This window comes from Carettochelys insculpta, chromosome 19, assembly GCF_033958435.1.
Source record: "Carettochelys insculpta isolate YL-2023 chromosome 19, ASM3395843v1, whole genome shotgun sequence".
Classification (NCBI taxonomy): Eukaryota; Metazoa; Chordata; order Testudines; family Carettochelyidae; genus Carettochelys; species Carettochelys insculpta.
The window spans coordinates 25,352,156-25,378,469 of record NC_134155.1 but is presented as its reverse complement, the minus strand read 5'-3'; the positions used below and the strand labels follow the sequence as shown (position 1 = coordinate 25,378,469).

The following is a 26,314-nucleotide window of genomic DNA, read 5'->3' as shown; positions in this document are numbered from 1 at the left end:
AGAAAACATTCAAACTATAAAATGAACTACATGCACTCTGAAAAGCTCATCAGAGCTCACCCCAACCTTGGGTTCTGACAGAGGATGAGTAGGTCTGGTCTCTGGCCTGGCTTTCTTGCAAGATTAGATGTAATTAATAATCTCCTCTCCCAAAGGTGCTCAGGCCACTGAGTAACAACTACAGCTGGGTGACTAAACCCAAATTCCTACCTTCTCGCAGTGCAGGTACATGCAGCACCCTCCTTCTGACCCGTGCTTCCTTCTGTTGCAGGAGTTTAGGTTGGGAAGGCACTGGAGCTGACAGTCCCAGACAGCGAAACCTGCCGCTACCCAAATGCAAAGCATGCAGCTGTGTGGGGCACCTAATAGCCCCCAGTTTCATTGTGTCCTATATAGCTGGTTGCTGTGTTCGGGCTCTGGCAGCCCTCAGCCCCAGATCCCCTTTCGCCTCCCCTGTGGGCAGCCCCCCAGTCCCCAATCCCAAGTGATAGCGAGCAGAGTGAGCGTGGGCTGGAGGAGCAGGGGTGGTCACACAGCTAGCATCCTGCGACAATCTGTGGTTTCCCTTTCAAAGCCCCACTTCTCTGCATCCAGTGGTGGGATTCCCCACTGCTCCTCCTGAGTCCTCCAGCCCACGCTGGCGCTGCTTGCCATCACACAGGCCGCCTCCTATTTCTCTGAGGCTGCAGGGGAGCCTCCCTTCTTGCCCAACTCCTGTGTAGGGTTGCCGCCTCTCCCAACCAGCTGCCATTTGCGGCAGTGGTATCCAATCTGGAAGAATTGGCAGTGCTCTTCCTGCCTCCCGTAGCTTCTGCCCCTGGAGGCATCCACACCCCTGTGGGGGTTTTGTGTGTGCTGGTGCTGTGTAGGGTACCAGCATTAGTAGGGATGGCCCTGGTCCCAGATCTAGGCTGAGGATAGATGTTCCCCTTGGCAAGCCCTCAATTCTAGAATACATCTCCCCAGTTGGTCTGGCTTCAAGGTGCTGACTGGAGGTGTTTGGAGCTGGGAAGGCTGCTGTATTAATTTAGCTGTTTATAAACAGACCCAAGGAATGAAAGGTTTTATATTATAGCCCTATCATTTCCATCATTCAAGAGTGTTAAATCAGATTTGGGGTTTGCTATGTAGAGACCCTAGTCTGCTTGGTGCCATAGCAAACATGCCAGGAACTTGGTGCTGAAGTTGAGAGATTTATTAGACTATATTAGAGAAAAGAGGTCAAACAATTATCATCTTTTAAAATGGGAGTTCAATTATGTGATAGAATTGTAACCAGAACCTATCAAAGTCCCTTTAAAATTGATGTATCAAGTGGTCTCTTATTGCATGAGACATCTTTTCTTGGTAGCAAGGAAAGAATTTTTGTTGCTCAGCTCTAAGGTCTGAAGGATGGTTGCTTTTCCTTCTTTCAGCAGACAGACCCATGGGGGGGAACAGAGAGTATACTGCAGGTGGGGGGAATAGGGCTTTTGCTAATGTTTTCAGGACTTCAGGTGGCAGGTCAGTCTCAGACAGATGCTCTCAGTTGGCAGATCAGCCACTACAGCCATGGGAGTGAGCTCTGGCTTATTTTCCCATCTGGGCTTTGAAATATCCTCAGAGTGGTGCCCCTCCTTTACGAGTCTCCCAGGCTGGGCAGAGCTAGACGAGCTGTCTTGCCTCATTGTGCTGATGTGGTGTGGAACAGCTGACCTTAGAGTTAGATGAAAAGCCAAGAGCAGAATGAGGAAAAATAGCAGGTTAGAAAAGAACACTCGGGGGAGAGGAGAAAGCAGGGTCTCGTGTCTCTGGCTGGTGTCTTTCCTGGTGCGGCAGTGTTGGCATGTGGGTGTGTCTGCCGATGTTCTGAGACATGAACTGCCTGATGATCCTTAAGACGTCTGGTGCTCAAGAGCAAAGGATGGAATCTTTGGAGGGGAGTCCTGCCTGGCATTTCCCCTCTCCCCAGTATCCCTCCAGCAAGCTGTGTGTTCTAGCCCTAGCCTGGGCTGTTGGTTGGCATAGTCCAGCCTCTCATCAACCTCTGTTGCAGGTTATTGGGACATTTTATAAACTTTCACTCCCTCTTCACAGTTGAGCTCACGATTCAGGGTAATTCTTGGGCTCAGCTGTCACACCTGATTGTTAAGCTGGCCCTGATGTGGCTGCTGGTGGAGAAGACTTAGATACCCCAAAGACACCACATCAGGCTAGGTGAATAAACACCATGATGGTGGGTTAAACTCAGTGTCAGCACACAAAGGAGAAGGGCTTGCGTGTCATGTGACCAGCAGCTGCCCATAACATGATAGGCCCAACTTCTGACATGCCAGGTTTGGTTCATTAACATCTAGTGCCTTGTTTTTGCTTACCAGGTATTTCTAGGGGGAGCCTGTGCCCAAAGCCCCTTTTTCTAGTCCCATCACAGGTCCCACATTCACAACCGCAGCCTTCAACCCTGTATCCCAAGCCCCTCATTCCCAGTCCCACCCCAGAGCTTGCACCCCACAGCCAGAGCCCTCAACCCTGAGCCCCATCCCCATGTCGTATCATCCATGTAGGGAGTGAATGTTGTTGTGTGCATCAGTGTCGGTGTGGTGATATTGGTGCACATAAAATTAGTTCTGCACATGGATTTAAAAAAATAGAGGGCACCTGACTGGAAGGCAGGTTTCTAACCCTTCAGTTATTCTCATGGCTCTTCTCTGAGCCCACTCAATTTATCAACGTCCTTCTTGAGTTGTGGGCACCAGAACTGGACACAGGGTGGCAGCAATCCAGTGCCACACACACCTCCCTACTCCTACTCGAGAGTCCATTGTTTGGCATCCCAGGATCCCATTAACCCTCCTGGCCACAGCATCATCCTGTTCATGTGACAGCTCACATTCAGCTCAGTATCCACCATCACCCCCAGAACTTTTTCATAGCCTCTGCTTCCTGCACCCCCCCACCCTGTAACTGTGCTACCAGTCTTTGTTTCTATTGAGCTGTATTAAAGTCATTTGTGTCCAGTGCCAGATCACTCTGAGTCCGTGACCCATCCACCCCAGTACTTACCCCTCCTCTCAATCTCAGCAGGCTCTATCAGGGATGAATTTACTTTCTCTTCCAGCACAGTGGTAAAAACACACAGGGCCAAGGACCCATCCTTGCGAGAATCCACTGGAACACACCCGCTTGGTGACTGTTCCCTGTTCAGTTACAGCTGGAGAGCTCTCTGCTAGTCAACTTTTAATCCATTGCATTGTACCATGTTCATTTTATAGCCTTCTACTTCTTTAATTCAAACTGTTGGACAGTAGCAAGTCAAGTTCCTTACCCAAGAGGTCTCAGCCCAGTCTTTGAGTTATACCAGGGGCTTTGTTGCTTAGGCTAACTCAGGCTTCCTGTCCCTTTTGCACCTTTTCCCATCCACCTTTATTGTAGGTTATTGAGACATTTTATAAACTTTCTCTCCCTCTTCACAGTTGAGCTCACAATTCAGGGTAATTCTTAGGCTCAACTGTCACACCTGATTGTTAAGCTGGCCCTGATGTGGTTGTTGATGGAGCAGACTTAGATACCCCGAAGGCACCAAATCCAGCTAATTGAATAGGCACCATGATGATGGGTTAAACTCAGTGTCAGCACACAAAGGAGAAGGGCCTGCGTGTCATGTGGCTGGCTCCATGCAGGGCTCCATTCACTGTGTAGTTAGGTAAAATGTCTGTAAAAGCAATTGGCTGAAGAATAATTCAGAAACTATGATAGTGTCTCTCTAGGGATGTGTTTTTTCCCTTGGCTGGAATTGCAAGTTCACAGCCAGTCACACTATCTCCAGAGAGATACAGCAGAAACAGCAAAGGATCCAGAAGCAGGTAGAGGTCTGGAGAGATCTCCATCCAAAGGGGGAAGAACAGGAATCTGGATAGGAAGGGGAAGTGATGCAGTTGAATAAAGGGGATGTGCTATACGAAGTTATGGGAAAGGAACAGGGGCTGGGTGCTCACAACACAGCTGAAAAGCAGTTGGGCCAGCTGAAATGCTCTTTACCATACCGAGATAATCTCTGAGATCCATTGCCACAAAATGTAAATAAGACAAGGAGCTTCACGCTGTGCATAACAGGGTGTAACACTTAACACAGCTAATCAGACCAGCCAGTGTTACGTTAGATCAGAGTAAAGCACAAGGGATAGAAACTCTTGTTTCAAGGCATGAGCCAGCTTCTAATGGAAGGGTCAAAGAGAACGTGCCTGGAGTGGATTATTCCATCATTGTCCACAAGGGGACTCCCCACATCATCTTCAGAAGCACTGCCACTAGCCACTGTCAGGGACAGGAGCGTGGATGGTGGCCGGGATGGTGGCTCCTATATATTTGTGTTTGTTCCTTGCAATATCATGGAGCCAGTCGATGTCCCATGAGGCTCCCAGTCTGTCCCCAGAGCTCTAGGGGGAGCAAGTGTGTCATTTGGAAAAGCACCGATCGCACAGTGTTCAGCCACCATCTGGCCTCTTGCTCATCCACCCTGGGATGCTGCAGCTGCCAGATTTAGGTTTCCCTTGGCTGTGTCTGGCTACCAGTAAGTGCGCTGTACTTGTGCTGTTCCAGGAGACCATGTGAAGTACCGTTTTGAGATGGAGGTGGTGAGGATGGACTTCGACTTGCAGAATGTCTGGAGAGTTTCTGACATCAACAGCAATTACAAGTGAGTAGCGTGTGAGTTGGATCCCACTGCTCACCTCAGGCACGGCCACATACTAGCCAGACACCACTCCAGGCCTTTCCACCCTCTGGCTAATAACCCACAAGACAGGGCACTCTACCAGCTGTATGTCACTCCTAACCCTGGGTTATGGACTTGGAGAAACATTGCACCTAAGCTAGAGGGTGGCATAAATTATAACAAATGCTGAGGCAGCCCATTTAAAATGCGGTAGGCTTGGTTCTTCCATTAAAACATTTTGGAATCTTCAGAGCTGTTTGTGCTGGAGAATTCCCCATCCATACTGCTTCTTTTCTGACCAATCATTGGCTCTGAAGCATTCATATTTGATATAAAAAATTCCAAGTTCCCATTAAAAAGTTACCTTGTACTTCTCCACCAGTCTGTCTGTATTTCATCTGGTGTCTCGTGTAGACTGTTTGGGGGCAAAGATCCAAACACACACACACATTCCTCCAGCTCTTTATCAGTGTCAGCAAAGACGTCACCGTCCATGTACCAACCAGCTCCAGGTAAATGACCTAGTACTGAATTCGTGGCCTTTTGGTAATCCTCTGAGCCCTGGGATGTCCCAGAGGAAGGAACACTACACAGTGCATCTGCCAAAGTGGGTCTTTGCCCACAAAAGCTTATGCTCCAATAAATCTGTTAGCCTTTTAGGTGCCACGGGACTTCTTGTTTGTGCAGATACAGACTAACCCGGTGACCCCTCTGATACTCTACACAGTGTGTAACCCCGCCACAGTGCAGCTCTCTGATGTCAGGCGTTACTGGCAGAACCCTTTCTTAGGATCAAGTGTGGCAAAAAATTTTGCGACTGTTAATCCACTTTAGGTGCAGGGTGAGGCACCCCACTTGCACCTGTATTTATAGATGGCCTCATCGCCTAGCCTCTGGGCGTTGCCTTTTTGATACCTGACCTGTTATCTTGTGCACCTCCTTGCGAAGTCTGTCATCCAGCATCTTGAGCCAGTCCCTGCTGGTGCCTCAGTTCCTTTGGCCCTGAACAATTAGGTCTGTCATCGCCCTCACATCCCTAATGGGCTGGGGAGCACATGTGGGGCTGCAGAAAGGTCAAGGGCCGTGGTTGGAGTAGGACCCCTCATTGAATACCAGAGTGTTGGCTCTTGGGGCCGTTTACAGTGTGTTTCACACCTTTCTGCCCTGTGCCTGGGTTCTGTGGTGCACCTGGTCACCAAGCAGTAATTGGGTTGTGGTAGTTTTGCATGAAGAAGAACATCATTCCAATAGCTGACCACTTGCCTGGGACCCTGAATCAGCTCTTAGATGTCTCATCAGGAATTGTTCCCAGAACCATGAGTGATCTGTGAGACAAATGATTGGGTAATCTCTGCATCTTGAGGCATTTGAATGATCAGCCAGCTTTGCTACAAGGCACAAGAAACGTCACCAGTTCTGTTGTGTCCAGGCTCCTTGTCCAGCACTACCATGTCAGCTGGCAGTTGGCTGACCTGTGCGCCTATCCCCTGATCCCAGTCATCCCACAGGCTATCCTTCAGATGATGGAGAATTGGGCCAAATTCAGTCTCATTACCTCAGCGCAGCTGAAGCAGCACTGGGTTTCCACCCTGCTCGCACTCTTGAGTTCAGGCTCCCTTATCACTTCTTCTCCATCCTGACCTAGGCACAAAGAATCACAGTCACCCTTTATTCTCCCCTCTGAGCTCTAATGCTTTGGGGCTAAATGGGGAGGAAGAGTGGCATTTGGCAGCTGTTCAGTGAGTCCTTGTCTGCAGTAGAAAGCTCTCTGCTGGAATGGCCTGTTCAGGTCAATCAGAGCACTTTTCAGCATGGCAATTGGCCTGTGGATTTCAGCCAGTGCTGGCTTCTAGCCAGGACATCATGGAGTACTTGCTGCTCCTTCAGCCCTCTGGCCTTTCATTTAGCTTACTGAGAGTGCTTCTGGTGGTGATACCAGCATTTTATCCCCCCTGTTCCAGGAATGTCAGTCCTGTCTAATCACATGGTGGCAAGATTCTTAAAAGGGCTTCTTCATCTACATCCTCTGGGCCAAGAGGTAAATTCCTCTGTGAGACCTTAATGCAGTCCTAATAGCTTTAATGGATCCTCTGAGCCCATGGTATCTTGTCCCTTTCCTCTTTTTTGTCCTGTAGCGATAGCATCCACAAGAAGTCTGTAGGTTGCAGGTTGTGATAGCAGCCCCCCCCAACCCCTGCAAGGACAAAGTGAGTTGATGACTGCACCCCAAATTTTTGTCTAAAGCGGTATGTCTCTTTCATTTGCACTAGGCTGATTATCTATCTGTGTTCTTTCCAAAGCCACGTTCATCTACATATGTTAGCTGTCAGGTGGTCTAGTCTTCTGTCTGGGCAGGATCAAACCAAGCCCTGTTTTACCTTGCCTGTGTGTCATATGCAGGTTGTACGAAAGGGCAAGTGGTCTCTTCGCAGCCACTCTACATGGATAACGTCCTGTATCAAGCCTGCCTGTGAAATAGCTGTATTACACCCTGTCAGTGAGCGCAAGTTCATCCGGCAAGGGTGCACGCAGCATCAATAGCATTCCTCAGGGGTGTCTCAGTAATGGATCTTTGCAGGGCTGCTGTGCAGACATCCATATGTATTTCTCTGAACCATTTACACCAGAACTGCATCTTTGTGGGCTGACGGGTGGGGTGGTCCTGCGGTCCTTGCGTAAATGGACTCAGCCCTGCTTTGGGGTGGGAGGTCACTTAACTGGCATACACAAGTGCATCTACTTGAAGAATGGTAACAGAGAGCTAGCTGTGCTAGTCTAGATACTATCAAAACAGAAAAGCAGTCCAGTAGCACTTTAAAGACTAACAAAATAATTTATTAGGTGATGAGCTTTTGTGGGACAGACCCACTTCTTCAGACCATAGCCATACCAGAACAGACTCAATATTTAAGGCACAGAGAACCAAAAATAGCAATCAAGGTTGACAAATCAGAAAAATATTATGAAGGTGAGCAAATCAGAGAGCAGAGGGGCAGAAGGTTGGGGGCAGGAGTCAAGAATTAGACAAAGCCAAGTATGCATAAGAGCCCCTATAATGACCTAGAAAATTCCCATCCCGTTTCAAACCATGTGTTAATGTGTCAAATTTGAATATAAAAGAGTTCAGCAGCCTCTCTTCCCAAACTGTTGTGAAAATTCCTCTTCAGTAAGACACAGGCTTTCAAGTCATTAACAGAATGGCCCACTCCATTGAAGTGTTGACTGACAGGTTTGTGAATCAGGAGTGTTTACCTCAGACCATTTCTCCGATTTATCCAGATCATTTTGAATTATGACCCTATACTCCAAAGCAGTTGCAACCCCTCCCAATTTGGTATCATCTGCAAACTTGATAAGCGTACTTTCTATGCCAATATCTAAATCATTGATGAAGACATTGAACAGAACCGGTCCTAACACAGACCCCTGCGGAACCCCACTTGTTATACTTTTCCAGCAGGATTGAGAACCATTAAGAACTACTCTCTGGGTACGGTCATCTAACTAGTTATGCACCCACCTTATAGTAGCCTCATCTAAATTGTATTTGCCTAGTTTTTTGATAAGAATATCATGAGAGACCATATCAAATGCTTTACTAAAGTCTAGGTAGACCACATCTACCGCTTCTCCCCTATCCGCAAGGCTCGTTATCCTATCAAAGGAAGCTATCAGATTAGTTTGACAAGATTTATTCTTTACAAACCCATGCTGGCTGTTTCCTATTACCTTACCACCTTCCAAGTGCTTGCAGATGATTTCTTTAATTACCTGCTCCATTATCTTTCCTGGCACTGAAGTTAAGCTGACTGGCCTGTAGTTTCCTGGGTTATTCTTATTCCCCTTTTTATAGATGGGCACTATATTTGCCCTTTTCCAGTCTTCTGGAATCTCTCATGTCTCCTGTGATTTTCCAAAGATGATAGATAAAGGCTCAGATACCTCCTCTATCAGCTCCTTGAGTATTCTAGGGTGCATTTCATCAGGCCCTGGTGACTTGCAGACATCTAATTTTCCTAAGTGATTTTTAACTTGTTCTTTTTTTATTTCAACTTCTAACCCTACCCCTTTCCCACTGGCATTCCCTATATTGGGCATTCCTTCATCAGACTTCTCAGTGAAGACCGAAACAAAGAAGTCATTAAGCATCTCTGCCATTTCCAAGTTCCCTGTTACTGTTTCTCCCTCCTCACTGAGCAATGGCCCTACCCTGTCCCTGGTCTTCCTCTTGTTTCTAATATATTTGTAAAAAGCCTTCTTGTTTCCCTTTATGACTGTAGCTAGTTTGAGCTCATTTTGTGCCTCAGCCTTTCTAATCTTTCTCCTGCATTCTTGTGTTGTTTGCCTATATTCAACCTTTGTAATTTTTTCTTGTTTCCATTTTTTATACAATTCCTTTTTTATTTTGAGATCATGCAAGATCTCCTGGTTAAGCCAAGGCGGTCTTTTTCCATATTTTCTGTCTTTCCTACACAGTGGGACAGCTTGCTTTTGGGCCCTTAATAATGTCCCTTTGAAAAACTGCCAACTCTCCTCAGCTGTTTTTCCCCTCAGTTTTGCCTCCCATGGGACCTTACCTATCAGCTCTCTGAGTTTACCAAAATCTGCCCTCCTGAAATCCATTATCTCTGTTTTGCTGTTTTCTTTTCTACCCTTCCTTAGGATTGTGAACTCTGATTTCATGATCACTTTCACGCAAGCTGCCTTCCACCTTCAAGTTCTCTACCAGTTCTTCCTTATTTGTTAAAATCAAATCTAAAAGAGCTTCCCCCCGGTAGCTTTTTCAACCTTTTGGAATAAAAAATTGTCTCCAATACAATCCAAGAACTTTCTGGATAGTCTGTGCCCCGCTGTATTAGTTCCCAACATATATCTGGATAGTTGAAGTCCCCCATCACCACCAAATCTGGGGCCCTGCTTGACTTCGTTAGTTGTTTAAAAAAAGCCTCATCCACCTCTTCCACCTGGCTAGGCGGCCTGTAGTAGATGCCTAGCAGGACATCACCCTTGTTTTTTACCCCTCTTAGTCTAACCCAGAGACTCTCAACACGTCCATCTTTTACGTCCATCTCCACTTCTGTCCAGGTGTGTACATTTTTAATATACAAGGCAACACCTCCTCCCTTCTTTCCCTGTCTGTCCTTCCTAAGCAGGCTGTACCCTTCAATACCAACATTCCAATCATGTATATTATCCCACCAAGTTTCTGTGATGCCAACAATATCATAGTTATATTTATTTATTAGCACTTCCACTTCTTCCCATATGTGCCTGGGCTTTAGAATATGAATTTTGGGAACAGCCCCAGGCAGGGCACTCTAGCTCAAGCAGTAGCAGCACATGCTCTTAGCTCTGGAGGTCCCTGGTTCAGTCACTGGCGGGTTGGCCAAGGTGATGGCCATCATACACTCAGTTCTGTGGGAGCTGGTTCTAGTCATTTCTGACTCAGATGTACCAAAATCACGAGGCTTGGTTAATTCCCTCAGCATGTTTTCATGTGTCATTGTATTGATTAGCAATTTGCATTCTCTCTGAATTTGCAATATTCAGGTATTATAATGTTATGTAGAGTAAAATGTGCTTTTGCCTGCTCAGATGTGCCTCTTTTTGGGTACATTAGATTAAAAATCCCTTGTAGGGGTGTGCCATTTACCATTTAGGCCTCTGTACACAGCCGACTTTCAGGGCCACCTTTCTTTCTTTCTCCTAGGCACCCCTAATTCTGGGTGGAAAAAACCACCATAGGCCTGGATACTCCTCAGTCAAGTTCAGACAAGCCTGGACATCTCCTCTGGTCTCTGCATAAATAGAGTGAGGTGCATATTCTCATTGCTGGGCTTTGATTGCCTCGTGTCACTTTATTTCTAGACTCTGTACCAGTTACCCTCAGAAGCTGCTAGTTCCCGTCTGGATCACGGACAAGGAGCTGGAGAATGTGGCTTCCTTCAGGTCTTGGAAGAGGATTCCTGTAGTTGTGTACAGGTAAAAAAAAAAAAAAAAAAAATACAGTAGCTGCCCTGTTGCTCATAGTCCTTTGTACTGCGTGTCATGAATGCAGGCCCCTGGTTCTGGCAGAGGACTTAGGGAGGGTGGGTGTGATGTCCATTTCCCTGGGAGCAATATGACAGGTCTCTGAGGAGGACAGCCAACTGACCTCACCGATCCCTGGCTTTATGCGGTATTACTGAAGCACTCATAAATCCGGCTGTGTGCACCGGCTCACTCCTTACTGGTGTGCGCTTGGAGCCTGAAGGCAATATGGGAGCCCTCTGGTAGCCTGCATGGGTGGAGCACCTGTGCTACTGGCATGTCGAGCTGTTACGTGCCTGTTATGCACAAACACTGCCCTTTGAGGTGTGCGCTGCGCTTCATATTTACAGAAACTTCTCTCCTGTACTTCTGCCTGGCGTCTGCCAATCTAGCGACTTCAAGCCTTGGGGCAGGGTGCCACTGAAGCATGGTAGTGTACAAGAAAGAGGCATGGTGTCTCCAGCTGTCCTGTCTTTCCTGCTGACGGCCAGACTTTAAAGCTGCTGGCATCTAGCCTTGTATCATAGATGTAGTCACAATGGTTTCTGTGCCTGTTTTGGGGGAGCGTTACCTTTACCATCATTATCTGATATTTTTCAGGCCTGAAGCTGACTCTCTCTTTTAAAAAAAAGACAAAAAAAATGAGCAAAAACAGTCGTGCAGTTTTGAGAGACGATGAGGAGTGAACAATTACTTCCTCCTCTTGGGGAAAACCCTCCCCAGAAATGTGAAGCTAGAGCAGCTGTAGCACTGCAGTGAGTGGGTAGAAAGCTAAAATTAGTGGAGACGCTAGTACTTGCAAATTAGAGGTGCTTTTTAATGGTCATAGGCAAATTGTTTTGGGGGTAATTAAGTTCTGAGTTTTTTTGAAAACATGGCATCATTCGAGTGTAGCTCCTTATCGCTCCACTGCAGGATGTGCATACACCTGTGTGCTGTTAATCAGAGAACACAAAGCAGTGTCTGTGTGCTCCACACCTGCACAGAGCATCACTCATGCCTCCAAATGGGGGCATGTAAGGTAGTGTGGGGTCATTCCCCCTCATTCCCTCTGGTATTCAGTTCCTTCACAGCCACCTGCAGCTTGAGAGAGAGAGCCATTGCATGTCGGGTGGTTCTCAGCTTCCCACCTTTCTTAACACAGGGATTTATTCTTTTCCTTTGTTTAGTTACTGTGTGTCTCTCTAGTTTGCACATGGGTGATGAGAAGGGCGGACCTGCCATACCTGTCTTTCCAGACCGTAGTTGGTTCATTAGCTCTCCAAGTTATGCTCAAATCCTGCCAGACCTACACAAGTCTCAGCTTTGAGTCCCAGCATGACCAGTGTCCTGGCTGAGATGATTTATTTGGGGTTGATCCTGCTTTAGGCAGGGGGCTGGACTCGATGACCTCCTGAGGTTCCTTCCAGCCCTAGCTTTCTTTGAGTCTTCCCCTTGCAGTGATGAGTACTGCCTCATGGACACCCACGTCCTAGCTGTGCAGCATTTAAAGGCAAGTCACAGAGAGAGGCTAGAGACAGAAGCGCCTTCTGGTGGACCAGTCACTAGCCTCAATGGGGTCTGCTCCTTCTCCACCCCAAAAACATTGGGTTCAGTATCGTAGGCTGCCCCAGTGGCTGTTGCAGCTCCAGCAGGACATCTGGGGCAAGGAAACCTTCTCATACTGGGGACCAAAGAAGAGGATTAGGTCACCCCATAAACGCTGTGGTTTTTAGATGTCATGGTTCGCAAGGGCCACAGCTGAGGCTCCATCCAGTTTCAGTACTAACCTCTGCCCAGGTGCCCAGCAGGGCAGAAGCCCTGAGACCATGGATGCAGTTGGAGGTGGCATGTGGTGTGGGAGGGGGCATTGTTTCCCAAACAGCAGTATAGAGAGGGGCAGCCCTGGTGGCAGCTCCCACTCGTCCCCAAGGCCTGCGCCCTGGCCAGGTCAGAGGTAGGAAGCTGGAGCCACCCAGTGCAGGCTGCTGCTCTGGCAGGTGCTGTCGTGTGGGCAGCTAAGACACTCCTGCATCCTCAGCCACTGCTGCTTAGAGCTGCAGCTGTTCCTTTGACAGCTCACACAACCTGGCTGAGTGGGTAACCTGGCTCCAGCAAAGTCCTCAGGGCGCAGCCATAGAGGGGTCCTCCTGGCAAACAATCCCATTTGCCTCCACCTGCACCCTGAGCTACTCCCCTGCCCTCACACAGCCCCAGCTACACCCTGCCTGTAACCTAAGCATAGTGCTTGGCTGCAGTTTGAACAGCCAGACACTTGGGCTGTCAGACGAGCCCAGAAGACGGCTATTGACATCAGAGAGGCTTTGAGGCAGCACTTAGACAGTGATGGGCCCTGAAAATCTACTTCTGTTGGGGTTTCTACCTTGCTGCATCCCATTTAACATCTCATGGAAACATATCCGTGCAAGAAAATGTTTGAATAGCCTGTACCGGAGACTGAAAAGATTCCTGTGGGTTGTGGAACAGAAAATAAAATGATTTTACTGTTAAAAATGTTTGCCTTTATTGATCAAGACAAATGAGAGTGAAATACACCAAAACTCCCATGTTTGTTGGTAAGGGAGGGTCTTGGAGAGAGTAAAACCTTACAGCTGCATGTAGGACCAGTTCTCATAGTCAAAGATGTGAGGGGAGGGTTTACAGAGGTGTGTGGAGGAGGGTTGTTACTGGATGACCAATTGTGTATGTGCTGCTGGGGAGGTTGGGGCTGGATCTGCTCATTTTGCAGCTTGATTAAACACTTGAGCGTCTCAGCATGCTTTAAGGACCTTGATCTTTTCTGTTATCCATTGCTCTTCCTTCTCTTGGACTTCATTGAGGAGTGTTTTATAACTTCCTTAATGAGTCATGCCTAGTGCCTTTGAGCCTCTTCCTTATCTGATGCAGTCTGGCAGCAGGTGTCTGCTGTGTCCCCAAGAGCTCACCTGTAACATAGAATGTAACAAAAGAGATTGAAACATTTCACTTACAAACACTTTCTGCAGCATATCCAGCCACCTTCCCACTGTTCCTTGCACAAGACACACCTCTGTTGGTGCTATAAAGGTGGTGAGTGGGAGGTGTGAGGGGTGTGCAAAGGAGCAAAAGAAAATACTGGTGTGGCTTATAGAGCAGCTCTGCAGGAAATCATTCTAATGATGCCACACACCTCTCTGCTGAGGAAGGAGGGAAACCAGGGCTCAACTTCCAAACGCTAGCAACTTGCACTCTGTCCCTGTGCACCCTGCTTGGATGTGATTAGCTACATGGGGCTACGTGCCACTCAGAAACACAGCCAGACTCTCACTTGCCTTTGTCCTACACCCACCTCTTTCCTCTGCAAGGCAGCCACTTACCTGCGTCTCGTTTCCTGCTCCCTGTGGAGCAACTGCTGAGACTGGCTGTTCACCTTGGGCGTGGAGAATACCTCCTAGCAGTCACCACATCCACACCTAGCTCTACCTCTTCACCTATTACTTCATCCTCCAGGGTAGGTCCTCTTCCTTCTGACTCCATGGCCTCCAAATTTGCAAAGGGCTCTTGAGGATGGAGGTGGAGTCAACCCCAGGGATAACCTCTAGCTCCCTGTAAAACCAGCATATCAACAGTTCGCTTCCTTTACCTTCTGCCATGGCTGCCTCAGCTCCTCTCTCTTTGTACTGCACTGCAGCGTGTCCTGGTCATGGCCCTTTTCACACAAGCTTCACAAAGTATGCCTGTAGGTGTCCCACTCCCTACAGGTCAGTCACAGCTGGGACTGCACAGACTCCTCTCCCCAACACTGATCAGATCCAAAAGCTCCCTGGTCACCTATGCTGGAGAGCATTTGGAGTGATAGATAGCCAGTCACGACCACTGGGAAGTTACCAGGAGGTCACTCTCTGATGTGCCAGCAAGCAGGAAATGAAGTTTAAAATTCCCAAGGCTTGCAAGAGGGAGGGGCTGATTGTTGCGACATTCAAAGCACTGGCCAGAGCAGCTACTTGGGGCATTGTGGGAAACTTTCTGGAGGGCAATAAATGTGTTTAAAAGAAAAAAGTCTCATAGCGTCCGTACTGCATGTTTGTCAACAGCAAAAGGAGGAGGGAAAGGAAAGAGTCCCTCGTGGAAATGGAAGCTTTGTGTTGCAAAATCTTAGAATTTTTCCTGACAAAAAATTGTGTTGCGATTTTATCCCAAAAAGCATTTTTGGACACACAACTTTGTCGTGTAGATGTGGCCCCGTTGTGTCTGAGGATCTCCTGGCCCGTGTATACATTATGCCTCACATAACTGGGATGACACATAACTGGTGCACTGTCATGGAAGGGCATAAACTGTTCAGGAAGGACAGGGAGGGGAGAAAAGGAGTAGGAGTTGCACTGTTTGTGAGAGAGCAGAATGATTGCTCAGAGCTCCAGTACATGGAGGGAGAAAAGCCAGTTGAGTGTCTTTTGGGTTAAGCTTAGAGGTGGTAGCAACAGAGGTGATGTGGCTGGTGTCTGCTATAGATGGCCAGATCAGGGAAATGAGGTGGATGAGGATTTTTTCAGACAGCTAAGAGGAGCTTCCAGATCACAGACCCTGGTTCTCATGGGAGACTTTAACCACTTCAATATTTGTTTGGAGACCAATACAGCAGCACAGACAATCCAGGAAATTTTTGGAGAATGTTGGGGATAACTTCCTGGTACAAGTCCTGAAGGAACCAAGCAGGGGCTGTGCGCAGCTTAACCTGCTGCTCACAAACAGGGAAGAACTAGCAGGAAAAATAGAAGTGGGTGGCAAGCTGGGCTGCAGCGACCATGAGATGGTAGAGTTCAGGATTCTGACACAAGGAAGAAAGGTGAGCAGTAAAATATAGACCCTTGATCTCAGAAGAGCAGACTTTGACTCCCTGAGAGAACTATTGGGAAGGATCCCCTGGGAAACTAACATGAAAGGGAAAGGAGTTCAGGAGAACTGGCAGTATTTTAAAGAAGCCTTACTGAAGGCACAGGAACAAGTCTTCCCAATGTGCAATAAGAAAAGCAAATATAGTAGCCATGTATAAGAAGTAGAAACTTGGACAGATGACTAAAAAGGAGTATAAATATATGGCTGGAAAATGCAGGGGACTAATCAGGAAAGTGAAAGCACAGTTGCAGTTGAAGCTAGCAAGGGATGTGAAAGGCAACAAGAAAGGTTTCTACAGACATGTTAGCAATAAGAGGGTGATCATGGATGGTGTGGGGCCATTTCTCGATGAGGGAGGTAACATAGTGACAGATTATATGGAAAAGACTGAAGCACTCAATGCTTTTTTTGACTCGGTCTTCACAGACAAGGTCAGCTGCCAGATTATGGCACTAGGCAATGCAGTGTGGGAAGGAGGTGGACAGCACACGGTGGGGAAAGAACAGGTTAAGAGCTATTTATTTAGAAAAGCCAGATGCACACAAATCCATGGGTCTGGATTTAATGCATCCAAGGGTACTGAGGGGATTGGCAAATGTCATTGCAGAACCATTGGCTATTATCTTTGCAAACTTGTGGAGACTGTGAGAGGTCTATGATGATTGGGAAAAGGCAAATGTCATGCCCATCTTTAAAAAAGGAAACACAACAATACTGGGAACTATAAACTGGTCAGCCTTACCTCAGTCCCGGGAAAAATCATGGAGGGGATCCTCGAGGAATCCATTTTAAAGCACTTGGAAGAGGGGAAAGTGACCAAGAGTAGTCAACATGGATTCACCAAGCGCAAGTAATGCCTGACCAATCTGATTAGCTGCTATGCTGATGTAACTGGTTTTGTGGACATAGGGGTCAGTGGATGTGATATACCTTTACTTTAGGAAAGCTTTTGGTACAGTCTCCCACAACATTCTTGCCCATAAGTTAAGGAAGTTTGGATTGGATACATGGACTATAAGATGAATAGAAAGCTGGCTAGATGCTCAGGCCCAGTGGGTAGTCATCAATGGCTCAATGTCTTATTGGTAGTCAGTTTCAAGTGGGATGCCCCAAGGATCGGTTCTAGTGACAACTTCTTTATTAATGACCTGGATGAGGGGATGGATTGCACTGTCAGCAAATTTGTGGGTGACACTAAGCTAGGGGGAGAGGTAAATACATTGGAGGGTAAGGGATAGAGTCCAGAGTAACCTAGATAAATTTGAGGATTGGGCCAAAAGAAATTTGATGAGGTTCAACAAGAACAGGTGTGGAGTCCTGCACTTGGAACAGAAGAATCCCAAGCATTATTACAAGCTGGGTACCAACTGGCAGTGCAGCAGAAAAGGATCTGGGGATTATGATGAGAGGCTGAATATTAGTCAACAGTGTGCCCTTGTAGCCCAGAAGGCTAACAGCATATTAGGGTGCATTAGAAGAAGTATTTCCAGCAGACCTAGAGAACTTATTATTCCCTTCTTCAGCACTGGTGAGGCTTCATCTGGAGTATTGCATCCAGTTTCTCTCCCCTCAGCCCAGTATAGAAAGGATGTGGATGCATTGGAACAGGTCCAGCGGAGGGCTATGAAAATGATTCAGGGGCTGGAGCACATGACCTGTATTCAGGCTTATTTAGTGAGCAGAAGAGAAGACTGAGGGGTGATTTGATAGGAGCCTTCAACTTCCTGAAGGGAAGCTCTGAAGAGGATGGAGAGAGACTGTTCTCAATGGTGACAGATGGAAGAACAAGAAGCAATGGTCTGAAGTTACAGAGGGAGAGGAGTAGGTTGGATATTAGGAAAAACTATATCACCAGGAGGGTGGTGAAGCACTGGAATGTGCTCCCTAGAGAGGTGGTGGAATATCTGCCCCTAGAGGTTTTTAAGTCCTGGCTGGGGTGGATCCTGCTTCAGGCAGGGGTCTGGATTAGATGACCTCCTTTCCAGCCCTAGGATTCTAGGATTCCCATGGGGTGGGGGGCAGGGGCAGGCTTAGGGGTCTTGGGACAGAGAGGTTTCAGTCAGTGACAGACTGCTTTGCACCACATGGCCAGCTCTGGTCTCAATCATATCAGTGCTGATCTGCATTCCTCCCCAATTTTTTCCATCCATATGCAGAATAAATTTTGTTCTATGCAGATATGCTACTGGCTGTGAGGGCTCTAATAATCAGCTGGGTGGAACCTGAATCTCTCCTAGGTGGCCACCCAAGCACTCACATCTATTTGCCCCAATCCCTAAATGGCCTCCTCAAGGATTGAGCTCCCAACCCTGGGTCTTGCAGGCCAATGCTCAAACCACTGAGTTATCCCTCCTCCCTTTCAATAGATAATTGGAGATACACATCTCCTAGAACTGGAAGGGACCTTGGGAGATCATCTAGTCCAGACCCCCTCACTTTACAGGGACCAGTGGTGCTAATATCTGCAGATCCAGCAGGCGTATTGGGCTTTTCACTAAGACCGTACATGTACCCCAAATCCCATGTATTCAGCACTCAGGCAAGGAGATCTGTCTTATTCTGCTCTAATAGGGCTCTGGTGCCTGCCAAGCTGTGCTATCTGGAGAAGCCCCCAGTGTAAGTGAAGCTTAGTGAGACTTGGGTATCACATCGTTTCATCCTGAGAGCTGGTATTCTCCCTTCACTCACCCCATTTATACACACAAAGATTTTGCCCTGTTCATTGGCAGGTGATCAGGGCTCACTGTAAACATTCTGTACCAGAGTTTCCTTGGACAGTTGCCAAGGTGTAACATCTACAGGTGCTGGCTCCATTCTTTAGGCCAGTGTATCGCTGACTTAAAGCATTTGCAGACCTGTTTCCGGATGTCACTCAGTGCCATCCCAGTGCTTATCTACTGATTTTCCTCATTTATTTTCTGCCACGTACCCCTTGAAATCCTTTAAAGTACCACCCTTTGGGAAACACCATTCTAGGGCACTGGTGTCTGACTGGTGTATCCCAAGGCCAAGCAGATTATTTCACAAAGGTCAGAGTCACAGCAGTTGGGGCAGATTGTTCTGTTCTGCTCCTTCATGCTAGAGGGAGTGAAAGAACCCCCACACCACCGTGTGTCCCCTGGTGGGAGTTCAGAGGAGGCAGTGGGGGGGAAGTCCCCAGGCGGTGTAAAATCAGAGTATTTGGCACCTATGCCTTTTTCCTGCACAGAGGCCTGGTCCTGAATCTGGAATTCTCTGTGGTGATCTTACCGGCCAGTCAAACAAACACTAAGGTCTTAGGCCATCTGGCTGGCAAGTTTTCACCCCCCACTTTACCTCTTAGCTCTTTCCTGTCTCTCTCCTTGTACAATTCTTTGGAGCTGAGCTCCTCATCACCATCAGAGACTAATTGAGGAAGTCAGGGCCATTTGACCTTGTATAGACATGACCACGGTGCACATAATGCCTGAGCTGAAACACTAGCCCTCCAAAACTGCTGTGAACACCATTGGGTCCTCCAAGCCTGGCACTTGCCCCTGAGGAGAACTTCCTTGCAGGCACACTACCTGGTGTTTCTGCAATGGGATAGCAAGTGAGACTCTCCTCTTTCTCAGGCACCAGCCCAATGGAGCTGCAATCGCACGCTGCAGTCAACCGGAAATCAGCTGGTGGGGCTGGCGCAATGCTGATGATGAATATCTTGTGACCTCCATCGCGAAGGCCTGTGCCTTGAACCCGGGAACAAAGACGGCCAGTACATCTGCCCACAATGGCGCCAGTGAAGGCACTGAAGCCTGCGACGCAGACTTTGGTAAGAGGGGTTGCTCCCTTCTGCTTGCTTCCCAGGCTGTGCGGGGTGACATTCCCTGTCCAGGGTTGGGTCCTGACTCGGGGTGCACGCAAAGGCTGGAGCACTGGGTCTTGGGGGTGCGAGGGTTGTAAAGCAGGATTTAAAAATGCCACCTACGTGAACTAGTCAGGACCTTGCAGGCCCTGAGAGTGCTGCGCTGGGCAGTGCTTTGTCAGTATTTGGCTGTAATGTGAAAGGCCAAGGCCCAGCAGGAGGAATTGTATGAGTGCAAGGAAGTTCAGCCTGTCTTGTCTCTGCAGATTCTTCGCTGACTGCCTGTTCAGGGGTGGAGAACGCAGCAGTTCCTCAGAAGCTGCTGATCCTGGATGCCAGATCCTACACCGCAGCTGTTGCCAACAGGGCAAAGGGCGGGGGCTGTGAATGTGAAGGTACAAAACAGTTCTCCAGCTGCGTCATCACTGACCTTGTGGCACCTGCCTGCTTGGTTCTTGCTTGTCAGACCCCTTGGCTCCAGAAGGGACTGGGGCTCTCTGTGCTGTGTTTGATTCAGTTGTTGATGAGTATTGTCCCTCCTCCTCCTTGCTAATGTTGAGGGCCAGCTCCTAGACTACAGTGAGGCTGTCTGCCCTTGATGTGTCTGGAACACTCTGCCCAGCAGCAGCTCATCTAGCTTTCAGGGATCAGGAATGCTGCATGGAACTGATGGGCAGCAGCTCCAGTGTGCTGTGATGACATGTTTGGATTGCAGCAGGTCCCACCCAACCTTTTCTGTCTCTTGCTTTTAGAGTATTATCCGAACTGCGAGGTCGTGTTCATGGGCATGGCCAATATCCACTCCATCAGGAACAGTTTCCAGTACCTGCGTGCTGTTTGCAGCCAGATGCCAGATCCGAGCAAGTAAGTGCTCCTACATTCCAGCACAATCTGATACTGCCCTCTTTGCTCTTCTATCTGCCCCTGCAGCTGGAAATTCTCTTCTCCTCTCATACTCTCCCCCCTCAAGCTCCAGCACCAGGTGGCAGGCTCAGGAATCAGAGATTTTTGTCTTGGGCATGTTTACAGAACTTGAGGTAGGGTGCAGGAGTGGGCTGTGGTGCTGAGTCTGGACAGGGGGTAGGGTGCAGGAGTGGGCTGGAGCTGCTGGGTCTGGGCAGGAGGTAGGGTGTAGGAGTGAGCCAGGGTGCGGGGTCTGGATGGGGTAGGGTGCAGGAGTGAGCTGGGGTACAGGGTCTGGATGCGGTAGGGTGCAGGAGTAGGGTGTGGTGCAGGGTCTGGGCAGGGTGCGGGAGTAGGCTGTAGTGTGGGGTCAGGTAGGAAGGGAGTGAGAGGATGCAGGGGATTGGGGCACGTATCTGGTGTAGCTTCTGAGCAGCACCACTGCTACAGTTTCTGTCCAATGGTGGTGACAGCGGCAGAGCCTGCAGTGAATGCTTCCCTGCAGTGAATGCTTCCCTGCATTGCCATTCCCCTGCCGGGGAAAAGGGAAACAGCAGTATGCAGATCACCCCCCAACATCAGAGCCTGCGGGCCAGAGACTCCCATCCCGACTGTAATCGGTCTTTACTGTTGGAATGTTGTTTCCCAGTACTTGAGGGATTCTGTAAACACACCCCTCTTCTGGGGCTTCAGTAGCACCTAATGGTTTCTGTGACCAGCTAAAGTCACAGGGATTTGGGGGCTGGATCCTGGGCTTGTCTTCCTGAGTTGGCTGTCTGCCCTCTGTGGGACCTGGTGTGGGGAAGGCAGTTGTATTTACTGAGGGCTCCAAAGTGTCCTGGGATAGACCTGTCCTCTAGCAGACAGCTAACAATACGTTTCCCTTTTTTTTGTGTGTGCTCCAGCTGGCTTTCAGCCCTCGAGAGTACCAAGTGGCTGCAGCATCTCTCCATCATGCTGAAGGCAGCCGTTCTGGTCTCAACTGCAGTGGACCGAGAGAGGCGCCCAGTGCTGGTTCACTGCTCGGATGGCTGGGACAGAACCCCACAGATTGTAGCATTGGCAAAGATACTTCTGGATCCCTATTACAGGACCATGGAGGTACCAGACATAGTGCTGTTCTGTTAGCTTCTGTTAAGAAGTTGCTCATGCCTGTGATGAGCCTCAGCAGAAGAAAGATTATGGAGTGGAACTGCATTTCACAGTAAAGCTGCTTTGCAAAATGTCACAAGGCAGGGTGACTGGGACGTGTATTTCACCTCTGTGATCCTTCAAGGAGACCCACACTAGGCTCTTAACTCTTCAGCCCTCATCTCTCTTGGGCAGACACTTTTGTCTGTCTCTGTCCTGACTGGGGTTTATCCAGGCTGCTGGTTCCCTGCATCCCTGTGATACATCAAGAAATCCACTCCTTCTAAAGTACAGTGCCTGCACATTGCTTTCTTTCTGGGGTCTATGACCAGTGTAATGAGCTGTGGTCATAAGTTACCATGTAGAGTTCTGTCAGCAAGCACATTCATTCCTAAAGTGAAAGCATTATAAAGGAAGCATATTAAAATATCAGGAGAGCACATGCATGCTAAAAAGCTTACCAGAGGTCACCCTGCTCCCACTTTGGCTCTGGTATGTGTCTGTCCTTCAAACCCCATCACTGGATTTTCACCATGTTCGTATCTGTCTCTGATTCCAAATAGCCCAGTCTTTCTTGTATACATCATGGGCCTTTAATCTTGACATCTTTTAACAAGTGATCAGCAGACAATGGCCCACTCCTCAGGGCAGAGTTTTAAAAGGCTGGGTGTTTGCATCAGAAACTGGGAATTTGCATTCACACCACCCCTAAGTATTTCCCAGAAAAACCACTCACTACTTTTTGTTCCAAAACTCCATTTTTGACTGACCCATTGTTTCATAAGCTCCTTTGTACCCCCAGGTGTCTCACTGGTCACATCTCCCTGCCATACTCCTGAGACGTTGCGCACAATCCTCATCCACATTAATACATAACCCATTCATGTAAGGCAGTGCATCCTTAATTCCACAAGATCTCCCAGAGATATTGTAGGAAATTACTATATCTGTCACACACAATTTCCAAGAGCAGCTGTCCTGGGGAGGCTGGCTCAAAAAGTGACCACTTGTGTTCATGGCTCAGCAGCTTGCCTGCTTAATTCTCTGCGTAGTACCCAAAAGAGATTTGTTACGTGGATTTAGCAGCCACACCTTCATCTTTGGGTGATAAGGTTTGCCAGTCTCTGTTCAGCACCACGGAAAAGACCTCATCGTTGTAACCACCAGCCTTCATTATTCTTTGCCTCTAATATTAACACAAGTGCAATCTTCTCTAGTCCTCCAAGAAGGCCCCAAGAACTGCCGTGCCCTGCCGGGTACCTGGCACTGCAGATAACACTCTTCTTTGTTGACAGGGTTTCCAGGTGCTAATTGAATCAGACTGGCTGGATTTTGGTCACAAATTCGGTGATCGCTGTGGGCACCAGGAGAATGTGGAAGATCAGAATGAGCAGTGTCCAGTGTTTCTTCAGTGGCTAGATTCTGTTCATCAGCTGCTCAAGCAGTTCCCCTGCCTGTTTGAATTTAACGAAGCCTTCCTGGTAAGAGCTGTGCAGGCAAATATCTTTTTCTTTCTTGCTAAATATGAGCAAGGGCAAAGGGACAGCTGAAGTTTCAGAGCTGTTGTACTTGAGGAAAAGCAAAGCGGACTTAGGTAAAAGTGACAGCTCTTTTATTATGGATTGAGATTTTAATGATGTGGCTGAGGGGCAAGTGGGAGAAAATGCATGTAATTCAGCCAGGGAGGTATCTAGACCAGGGAGGCTGGAGTGGGGAGCACTCATATTTGGCTCATTCAAAACTTTTATACCAGTATTAATCCTTACTTATTGAGCCTGATTATGTGACTGCATTATGGCTAATGCTGTCAGTTGATGTTCCTGCTTTTTTGTTACTTAGTGTTTTGTGCTGAAAGTAACATACTCTTGCAAAATGGTTGATTTAATTGCGCAACATTGTTCTCCTTATGCTTGGACACACTTAAATTGTGTTCAGTTTCCACTATGTTACAAACAAATCTACTCTCTGTACATTATTTATACTTGTACCAATACATATTTTTAAGTAGATGCATTTCAGTTCCTCACAGCTCTTCAGCGCTTTCATTTGGGCAGTACAACCTTAATAGCTTTGCAGACGTCTGCTGTTTCTTGCAAAGTGGTCTGCTTCTTGTAATCTTTCCTTTAACCCCATTGTCAGTTGCTTCATAAAGTGGTCTTTAATTAGTCCATCTGTTAAGTGTTCAAATTGATGAAACTTAATTACCTAGGACTGAAAGAACTTGTTTTTGTGAAGCATGTGCCTTTCTTGGGTGCCATTCTGACCTGAATCACAGTATACGTGACACTTCTGAATGACTGTCTAGTAATTTGCAGTCCTGTAGTTCCCAGTGGGATATATGCTGTAACTCTCCCAGGCTTACCATGTGGAGCAGGGAGAAGGATTTCACCTTCCTCAGTTTCTCTGCAATCTGACTTTTTTCCCAAGGACCTGGAAGCACTGCAGCTGCCTTCTTGCAGTTTCTGTTAGATTCTTCAGTTCCAGACCCAGAGCCGAAAGTGGCTTCATTTGCTCCATTTCTGCCAAAGACTTTGTTTCTTTCTTACACTAGGTAGTAGACAATGATAGATTAAAAACTAAATGTTATGTTCTGGGCAGTCACATGACATGGGTTTGGGTTACAAGAGGTTGACTGGCAGGATCAGTGGGCATCTCTAATCCCCATCTCCTCTCTCTTTGACATTTCTGGGTGTACCCGGGCCTGCAAGGCACCCCACTACTGCCTGCCTTTACTGTAAGGAAGCATTTTTGCCTGCTCTGGGTTAGCTCCCCAGTTAGACATTCAATGCACAGTAGGGTCTCAATATTTGCGAACCCTTGTGAATGCTGGGACCCTACTGGATTGAAAACAAATGGTGTCGTGTACAGTGAACCCTCAAAATGTGTGATTTCGAGTTTGTGCTTAATGTGCATTAACACAAGTGCAACTCAAAATCCTGCTCCCCTACCCGGCCCTGGCTCTACCCCCCTGGTCCCACACAGCCTCGGTTCAGTACTCCTCACCCCTCCTCACCACCCATGCACAGCTCTGGCTCACCCCCTGCACCCAGCTCTGGCTCCAGCTCAACTCCTGAAGCCCCCCGTGTGCAGCTACGATTCCAATCCACTGGTTCCAGTTCAATACCCCCAGCCCCAGCTCAACCCCACCATAGCCCAGCTCACCGCCCAAGCATGTCTCTAGCTCAACCCCTCTCCACCCTTCCCAGTTCAAGCACCCCCGCGCCCGACTCTGGCTCAACTCCACCCCCCTGCAGCCCTAACCCACCCCAGGCTTTACCCCCCTGCCTCCCTCCCACAACCCCAACCCACCCCAGGTTCAACCCCCTCCAACTGCTCCCCAACCCCAGGACTTACCTTTGAAAAAGAGCTCCGTGTGCTCCTGCTGCTTCCCCAGCTGCAGAATATGCATTCCACCAGGAAAAAAGCCGCCCCTCCATTTACGCAAAGTTCGAGTTATGTGAAGGTACATGGGAACACAACCCTTGTGTAAATCAAGGCACTACGAGGCATAAAATCATAATGTACTTTCTGGAACCTAGACTTAATTTAAGAGGATAGTGTCATGTCTTGCAGAATACAACCAAAATCTTTGTAGCTCTACAGCCAGGCTGGCTGTGATCCTTCTTTCATGAATTATATAGAGACTCGGTTTGCCTCTTTGGTAAACACTTCCATGTGTTTCTTAGCTCTCCCACACCAATTATTTGTTTTTAGTAATAAACAGAGCTCCCCCAGCTTTTGGTTTATTCCTGAAGATTTCCTCTTATAGATTTTGCCATCTGCAGTTGGCACCGTATGTAGATAGGTATTGATTACAAGGTATGCAATGCACAGATATCCAGACAGAGAGATAAGTGTCAGTTATCTCCTGCCTGAAAGGAAGATGTTTGCGGAATGGCACCATCTGACAGCTGCCTTAACTTCATGATCTTTAAATCATGATTTTTTTGTATAGAACTCCTTTAATTATTACCCACACGTATGCTTCGCAGTGATTATGGCAACCCAGGGGTTGCTGGCTCAGCAGAGATCTCACATGCCACTCTTCAGTGAACTGTCGTGCAAATACCCAACCCAGGGCTCCTGTAAAAACCTGTGCATTCCCTGAAGCCTCTACCTGTTCACACCAAGTGATCCTTGGGTAGCATTTTCTGACTGGACGAAAGGCGAGCAGGAGTGTGTGCTTTAGGGTGAGCTGTTTGAGGTGAGATGGGGAGAGTTGCTTCCTAATGGCCCTGGCAGTTGCTCTTTTTTCTTGGCAATGCAGGTGAAGCTGGTGCAGCACACATACTCCTGCCTATATGGGACCTTCCTGGGCAACAGCCCCTGTGAGCGAGAGACGCACAACATTTACAAACGCACCTGCTCAGTGTGGTCCCTCCTGAGAGCTGGCAACAAGAATTTTCACAATCTCCTCTACATGCCTGGCACTGAGCAAGTGAGTGGGAGCCCACAACCCAGCCATATGGATTGGAGGGGAAGGGAGGCTGGTTTGCCTTGGATGGGGAGGGATTTCCCTTGTGTTCTGTCCTTCAGTGTAAATTTCTCCTGCAGGTGCTGCATCCAGTGTGCCATGTGCGAGCACTACATCTTTGGACTGCAGTGTACCTTCCGGCATCATCCCCATGCCCTCTAGGGGAGGAGGGCATGGACCACTATCTGTCGCCAGGATCCCAAAGCCAGGAGTTCAGTGGCAGATCTCTCGACAGGTTGAGAGAAAGGAGGACCAGTCTTGGTTTCCCTTCCCACAGGGGTCCTGGGTTTCTTTTCCGCCCTGTCTCCTCCGGTTGACAGCACACACACACGCACATCTGCCACAAAAAGCTCTCAGAACCATTGTCCTGAAAAAAGAGGGCCTGGAGTGCCTTGAACATGCTCAG

At 48.1% G+C, this 26,314-nt stretch overlaps 1 protein-coding gene across 2 annotated transcripts in view; it reads left to right on the top strand.

Moving 5' to 3' along the window:
- The window catches only part of MTMR4 (myotubularin related protein 4), a 93,541-nt gene that overhangs the window by 60,355 nt on the left and 6,872 nt on the right, over positions 1 to 26,314 (top strand). For both annotated transcript variants that reach the window (XM_075013724.1, XM_075013723.1), the window contains 9 exons: positions 4,579 to 4,675; positions 10,562 to 10,675; positions 19,171 to 19,367; positions 19,667 to 19,795; positions 20,153 to 20,264; positions 21,209 to 21,404; positions 22,730 to 22,915; positions 25,702 to 25,872; positions 25,989 to 26,143. In XM_075013724.1, the coding sequence (XP_074869825.1) occupies positions 4,579 to 4,675; positions 10,562 to 10,675; positions 19,171 to 19,367; positions 19,667 to 19,795; positions 20,153 to 20,264; positions 21,209 to 21,404; positions 22,730 to 22,915; positions 25,702 to 25,872; positions 25,989 to 26,143 (1,357 nt within the window). The remainder of the gene's footprint in view (positions 1 to 4,578; positions 4,676 to 10,561; positions 10,676 to 19,170; positions 19,368 to 19,666; positions 19,796 to 20,152; positions 20,265 to 21,208; positions 21,405 to 22,729; positions 22,916 to 25,701; positions 25,873 to 25,988; positions 26,144 to 26,314) is intronic.